We start from the raw sequence: 7,658 nt of genomic DNA, 5'->3' as shown, positions 1-7,658 counted from the left end.
TCCACCCATTAGCATCTAAACTCTGAGGACAGAGACTATTTTACTTTGCATTTGTATCTCCAGAGCATTTAATAAATGCTTTTTCATTCATTCATTCAGAGGTGATGAGAGAGTACATTCCAGGCATGGGAGGACACCTGTGCAAAGACTTGGAGGTGGGAGATGAAATACTGAATTCAAATAACAGCTGGTAAGCCAGTTCAGTTAGAATGTAGAGTAGGCAAAGGGGAGCAGTCCACAATGCATCTAGGAAGGTAGTCCGTGAAGTCAGATTGTTCAGGGCTTTAAATGCCAGGCTGAGGAGTTCGTATTTTATCCTTGAGGCAATAGGGAGCCACTGGTTATACTGGTAGGGGCAGCTAGGTGGTGCAGAGCACCAACCCTGGAGTCAGGAGGACCTGAGTTCAAATCCAGCCTCAGACCAGACACTTGACAGGTACTAGCTGTGTGACCCTGGGCAAGTCACTTAACCCCAATTGCCTTGCCAAAAATAAGTAAACTGGAAAAAAAAAAAAGAAATGAAAAGAAATACTGGTAGCTTTGTATAGGATAGATTAGAGAGGGGAGAGGCTGGAACCTGGACGTCCATTAAGGGACTGTTGTAGCAGACAGGTATATGAGGACGTAAATTCAATTCAGTTCAATTCAACAAGCATTTATTAAGACTATGTACTGAGGAGCTGCTAAGGGGTGCCATAGTGCACAGAGTGCCAGCCTTGGAATCAAGAAGATTTATCTCCCTGAGTTCAAATCTGGCCTCAGACACATTCTAGCTGGGTGACCCTAAGCAAGTCACTTAAGCCTGTTTGCCTCAGTTTCCTCACCTGTAAAATGAGCTGGAGAAGGAAATGGCAAACCACTCCAGCATTTTTGCCAAGAAAACTCCAAATGGGGTCACAAAGACTCAGACATAACTGAAAAACGACTGAAAAATGTGCTGCACCAGGGTGGTGGCTTCTGCGAGTGGAGAGAAGGGAATGATGGAAAAGGTGGTGTGGAGGTGGAATCCTCTCCCCATTTCAAACCTCAATTTCTTACTTTGTAAAATTGGTCTGAATTGTCTTCTAGGTTTCTTTCAGTTCTGACCTTCTATAGGTCTGCACAGTGGTTAGAACATTGGACCTGGAGGCAATCAGGAAGACCTGAATTCAAATCTGTGTGATCCTGGCTAAGTCAATGAAATGCTCTGTGCCTTAGTTTCTCCAACTATAAAATGGGGATAATAACTGCACCTACCTCTCAAGGTTGTTGTGAGGATAAAAATAAGACAATATTTACAAAGTGCTCTACAGACCTTAAACTCTATATAAATGCCAGCTGTTGCTATTACTAATATATTTACTGAGGATTCTACATATCTCCTAGAAATATATTTTCCCATAATGATCGGGCACACGGGGGAAGTAGGCATAACGGTGAAGGAGGGAACCTTTGTCTTCAGTACTTGCTCCCCCTGCCCCCCCACCCCAGACCAACACCTGCCCTTCCAGGCTCCATAGGAAACCTCCCCGCCCCCACTAAAAAGCCAATGTCAGCAGCCCTAGGGGGGCTCTGCAGTCCTACATCGCACCTCAACCAAAAACAGAGACCAAAGACACGAGCCCTTTTCTGCCACTCTGATGCCTCATCTGATCCCCTCTCCCCCTCCCCCCAAAGAAGCTCTAGTGATGTTCAGGCACATAATTCCCTCTCCTTGCTCTACTCAAGTTATTTCCAGTACCTGGAATAGTCACAGCCTCCCCTCCCCCAACTCCCATACACTAGGTGAATTTCTACTCACCAGTAAAGTCCAACTTACATCCCACCTCCTACAGGAAGCCTCCCCTGATAACCATTACTAATAACGACCTTCTCCCTCACCAGACTTCCCAAAATACTTTGCCCCCTTTTTACGTTCTTATCATGTACTATTTTGTGCTATCCTTACACCTATTTCTGCACAATATTTGCCTTAATAATAAAAATAATGATAATACTGGATCTTTACATGTAGCGCTTTAAAGATTAGAGAGCACTTATATAAACTAACTCATTTGACTCTTACAACAACCCTGTAAGTACTCACTTACTAGAAGTATTATTAATACCTATCTTCCCCAAAAGGAAGTTGAGACTCAGATTTTTCTGGGGCCACCCGCCCGGTGTCAGAGGTCAACTTTTGAACCTGGGTCTCTGGGCTCCATGTCCTTCCATCACACCATATACTGCCTCTGACTCGCTAATTACTAAGCCACTGATCAGAAAGTGAATCCTTTCTAATTAATTCAACTAACTTTGTTGGCACCAGATTATACACATCATAATTAAGTTTAGGATTTCTCCACTCCTCACCCACCCCACCCCGAACTGGCCGCCAACGCCTAGTGTTTAATAAATATTTGTTGACCTTCCCCACTCCGCTAACTTTTGGTCATTTTCCTCCTTTCTGTTTTTATGGATTGCATCATTGGGTGGAGGGAGAAACAGCAGAGGAATGTGCTCAGGGAGAAGCAAAGTGGGAGGGAGAGTGGTGAGACAAGAGGCCAGGCCAGGGTATATGTGAGCCAGCCAGCACAATATGTTTTAGAAATACCTTTAGAAATATGGTACGCGTTCTTGGACCTGTGATCTCATCAGTGTGGGTAGACTGACACACATCCATAAATGCTCTGTGCCTCAGTTTCTTCAAATGGGGAGGAGGGAGAATAGAGATAACCTAAGCTTAGATAAGGCATCATGAAATTTATAGTCTAGTAGTAACAAAGTTGGAGGCAGCCAGGTGGCTCGGTGGACAGAGGGTTGGGTCTGGACTGAGAAAGCCCCGAGTTCAAATCTAGCCTTAGACACTTACTAGCTGTGTGACCCCGGGCAAGACACTTAACTCTGTTTGCCTTAATCCACTGGAGAAGGAAATGGCAAACCACTCCAATAGCATTGCCAAGAAAATTCCACGGGCAGAATTGGCATGCTACGGTCCACAGAGTCACCAAGCCAGGCACAGAAAAAACAACAGTAACCATGTTATTTCAACTAATTAGAAATGATTCACTCTCTGATCAGTAGCTGTACTGATGGGTCTACTCTAGGTCAATGGTTCTCTGTGTCCTCGGTGAACCCTTGAGGGTCCCTGAGATCTAAAATTATTTTCATAATAAAACTAAAAAGTTTTCATTTCTAATACAGTGAATATCGATAGATATAGCCCACATAAACAAATGCTTTTGGGGGGAAGGTCCTCAATATTTTTTAAGATTGTAAAAAGATCTTAAGACCAAAAGTCAGACAAGTAAGTGGACTCAAGGTCTTTTACCATTTCATAGATAGCAACAGAACACGGGAGCGGTCCATGTGTCCTCTGTTTTCCCTACATGACCAGCCTACCACCTTCGGATCCTCTTCTACCACTGGATATGCAGCGTGACGTCATGGTTGGAGGGCTAGACTTGATCAAGGAAGCCCCGGGCTCACACCCCAGCTCCAGACATTCACTAGCTACGTGACCGTGACCGTGAGCACAGGGCTCCCTTTCTCTAGCTCCAAGTCCCTCTTTTGTAGAAGAGAGATTGCAATCCCTACCGCGGAGGAGCACTGAGAGATTCAAATGAGATAATGCAAATAAAACGCATACAAAACAATCCATCAAGATGCATTTATGGGGGCAGCTAGGTGGCGCAGTGGATGGAGCACCGGCCCTGAAGTCAGGAGAACCTCAGTTCAAACCCGGCCTCAGACCAAACACTTGACACTTACTAGTTGTGTGACCCTGGGCAAGTCACTTAACCCCAATTGCCTTAAAAAAAAAAAAAAGATGCATTTATGAAGCACTTGTCACTGTGCTGGGCACTGGAGGCATAAAAACAAAATCAAAGAGTTCCTGCCCTCAAGGGGCTTACACTCTGCCAGAGGAGACAAGCAAGTATACACGGGATAAAAGCAAAATAAACACATCGAGTTACATATAGGTCTAGAGAGATATGCACACATATACCTACATCGTCTGCAAACATTAAAGTTACATGTGTATTTATTGCTGTTGTTCAGTTGCCTCAGACTCATCCTAACCCGATCCGGGGTTTTCTTGGCAGAAATACTAGAGTGGTTTGCTATTTCCTCCTCCAGCTCATTTTACAGATGAGGAAACTGAGGCAATCTGGGTGAAGTGACTTGCCCAGGGTCACACAGCTAGTTAAGTGTCTGAGGCTGGATTTGAACTCAGGTGCTCCTGACTCCCAGCTGGGCGCTCTATCCGCTGCGTCACCTGGCCCCTGTGTATATACATACACGTGTACATCAAGCATGAATATTAAAAATACACATTAAACTGGTTGTCTTTTGCTTCTTTGCACCCTCAGGGCTCGGCACGATGCCTGTACACGGCAGGCCTTTAATCTGTGCTCTTTTGACTTGGACTGCTTCAAGTTAAAGAGAGGGACCAAGAGACAGTAAGAGAAACAAGGCCAAGGCCAACGCCGAGTCAGCCAAGCAGGGCCCAGGGTACAGCCTCACACGTCTCCGATGCAGCCCAAGGCGCAGGCGCGTTAAAGGACCAGGATGCAGGCTGTTTATTTGGAAGCAAAAGGACTGGCGAGCGTGGCTTTCTCTCGGCCAGTAAGAGCTGGGGGCGTGGCCCGCGCCGCCCGTCGGCCAATGGCTAGGAGGGAGCCGGCCGCGGGCCCGCCTCCCGACCTGACTCGGAAGTGCTTTCGCTTCTGCGGAGAGCAAGCGGGTCTGCAGGTCTGCCTCTCTGTACCTCTCTCTCTCGCTCGCTCGCTCTTCTTGTTCCTCCGCAGCAGCCTCAGCCTCAGCCGCCACCGCCATCATGGTGCGCAAGCTCAAGTTCCACGAGCAGAAGCTCCTGAAGAAGGTGGACTTCCTGAACTGGGAGGCCATGGACCACAACCTGCACGAGCTGCGCGTGCTGCGGCGCTATCACGTGCAGCGGCGCGAGGACTACACGCGCTACAACCGGCTGAGCCGCGCCGTGCGCGACCTGGCGCGCCGCCTGCGCGACCTGCCCGAGCGCGACCCGTTCCGCGTGAGCGCCTCGGCCGCGCTGCTGGGCAAGCTGTACTCCATGGGGCTCGTGCCCACGCAGTCGTCGCTGCAGCTCTGCGACACGGTCACCGCGTCGAGCTTCTGCCGCCGCCGCCTGCCCGTCGTGCTCGTCAAGCTGCGCATGGCGCAGCACCTGCGCGCCGCCGTCGCCTTCGTGGAGCAGGGCCACGTGCGCGTGGGCCCGCACGTGGTCACCGACCCCGCTTGCCTGGTAACGCGCGCCATGGAGGACTTCATCACCTGGGTGGACTCGTCCAAGATCAAGCGGCACGTGCTCAACTACAGCAACGAGCGCGACGACTTCGACCTGGACGCGTAGGGGCCAGGCCGGGAGACGCTGCTGGGGACGATCCTCGAAGGGGCCGGGCAGGTGCCGAAGCGGCCGGGCAGGTGCCGAAGCGGCCGGGCAGAGACTTTGTTCGAGGTCCCTGCGTTTTCAGAAGAAGCAAGGCTCGCAGTCGTTGTCGCCTCCCGAGGAGCCAGCAGCAGCAGTAGCAGCAGCAGGACTTTTTTCGTTTATTTAATAAACAGGGTTCATTTGCCCTTGTTCTTGAATGACCTGAGTGTGTTTTGTTTTTGAGTCATTTCAGCCGCTTCCTCCTTTACCAGCATTCTCTTAGCAAAGATATGGGAGTGGTTTGTCGTTCCCTTCTCCAGCTCCTATTATATATGAGGAAACTGAGGCAAACAGGGTTAAGTGACTTGCCCAGCATCACACAGCTGGGAAGTGTCTGAGGCTGAATTTGAATTCAGGTCCTCCTGACTCCAGCCCCGCCACTCTGGCTGCCCTTGACCTGAGTGGGTACCCAGTCTTTATTCCATCAATGGCCGAGTGTGCCAGGCTTTTCACCATCTGTGTTAGTTTTTAAGGAAGGAGAATAGCTAGCATTGATAATGGTATTTGATAATATTTTAAACTATGTAAGTATATGAATGTTTAATTTGGTAATAGGCTTTATGTAAGTCAACTCATTAGAGCCTTCTGTTTGATCTCTAAACTAATGAGAAGAAAGAGGCCAAATTTTTTTTTTCCCCTGGAGTCCCAATTTTTGAAAAATGCATCTCAGCTGTAGTCTTACTTAAACTAGGAGAGATGGGTTGAATTGACATGTGGGAAATTTTGTCAGGCTCGCACCGTGAGCCCGTTTGCTTTGGCCTCACAAAACCGACCCAACTTTCATTTACAAATCCTTTCTGCAGGACAAGTTTTGTTAATGGAGTTTTCCAAAGGACTTCCCATGGGCAGGAAGGGAACAAGAAATACTTTATTTCCTTCAGTGGTATGCCATCCTATGATAAATAATTAGAAGCAGGCTTGGACTTTGTTACAGTTACCATACATTTATATTTGCCCCCTGATCTTAGCCACATCTGTGATATACACCAAAAATTTTAAATATATTAACTTGAGATAGGAGTCAGTAAAATAAAATATTAGTCAAAAGCATAATAACTGGAGGACATTCCTGTGAGGAGCTTGGGTTCAGAACACCTGGGTTTGAGTCCTGGCTGTAGCATTATGAGCTGTAATCTTAGAGCTTCTGAACTAACTTGAACCTCTGTCCTAGACAGAAAAATGGGATTTGTTGTTTTGGGAAGGCTGAGGCCTAGATTTGTGTGAGGAGTTCCCAGGGGGGAAGTTCTCTCTTGCCAGTGCTGTCCAGCCTCAGCTTTACCGTTTGTGGTGGTAGTGCTGGGACACTAAGGTTAAGTGACTTATTCAGGACCATGCAGTCAGAGGTAGAACTGTCCAGTCAGAAGGAAGAATCTGGTCTTACCCTGTGATGACATTCTAGATAATCTCTTGAGATGCTAACATTCTGTGATTCTGTGAAAATGTGAATCTGTTTTAGGTTTGCCTATTCAGTGAGAAATTCCCCCAACACCGGCATTTGCTGATCAGCAAACTTCCACAGCAGGAAAGACTGGGGATGTTTTCTTCCCTGGGAAGCAAGGTCACTGTCTTCAGAGAGTAATGCTAATGACTGAACTAGTGCAATAATTGCCACCCCCCCCTTTCTTTTTTTTTTTTGGCTAAGCAATGGGCTTAAGTGAGTTACCCAGGGTCATACAGCCAGTTAAGTGTCAGAGGTCAGATTAAAACTTCTGACTCCAGCACTAGTGCTCTAACCACTGTGCCACTTAGCTGCCGGGTAATTGCCTTGAATTTGATCTCCTTAGCTCAATTCCCTTCCCTTTCCAATCCATCTGCCAAAAACACCACCAGAGACTTTCCCAAAGTACTGATCACCTCTCCCCACCCTCTTCACCTCTTCAATCCCAAGGGGCTTCCTATGACATCTAGGATCAAATATCCACTCTAGCATCTAAAGCACTACACAGCCCAGTTCCGAATTATTTTTGTCAATTCCAGTCTTACACTTAGCCCACTCAACAATCCATACCCCATCTCCTGTCTCCATCTTTTCTTCATCCTTGAAATGTACTCTCCCCTCCACCTCTGGGAATCCCTGGTCTCCTCCAGACTCCTCCACAACTGCTAGAGCCCTCATTCCATGTTGCCTTGTGTTCATTTTATAGTTGCTTTGTATGTACCTGGATATTATTCTGCATATACTTAACATTTGGAAGCATTTTCTCCTCTGGTAGGATGTAAGCTCCTT

General features: G+C 47.5%; 1 protein-coding gene across 1 annotated transcript; it reads left to right on the top strand.

The window, feature by feature from the left end:
• The first annotated feature begins 4,700 nt into the window (after nucleotides 1-4,700).
• Nucleotides 4,701-5,436, top strand: IMP3 (IMP U3 small nucleolar ribonucleoprotein 3). Its single transcript, XM_027860750.1, has one exon. It carries the CDS (start codon nucleotides 4,799-4,801, stop codon nucleotides 5,351-5,353), a length of 555 nt encoding a protein of 184 aa, XP_027716551.1. The 5' UTR covers nucleotides 4,701-4,798; the 3' UTR covers nucleotides 5,354-5,436.
• The last annotated feature ends 2,222 nt before the right edge of the window (nucleotides 5,437-7,658 follow it).

Source organism: Vombatus ursinus, unplaced genomic scaffold (genome assembly GCF_900497805.2).
Source record: "Vombatus ursinus unplaced genomic scaffold, bare-nosed wombat genome assembly UNPS02000749.1, whole genome shotgun sequence".
Lineage (NCBI taxonomy): Eukaryota > Metazoa > Chordata > Mammalia > Diprotodontia > Vombatidae > Vombatus > Vombatus ursinus.
The sequence above is the reverse complement of the archived record's forward strand: the minus strand, read 5'-3'. Positions and strand labels throughout refer to the sequence as shown.

Coding starts and splice junctions, on each gene's coding strand:
- IMP3 (XM_027860750.1), top strand. CDS start 4,799: ATGGTGCGCAAGCTCAAGTTCCACGAGCAGAAGCTCCTGAAGAAGGTG.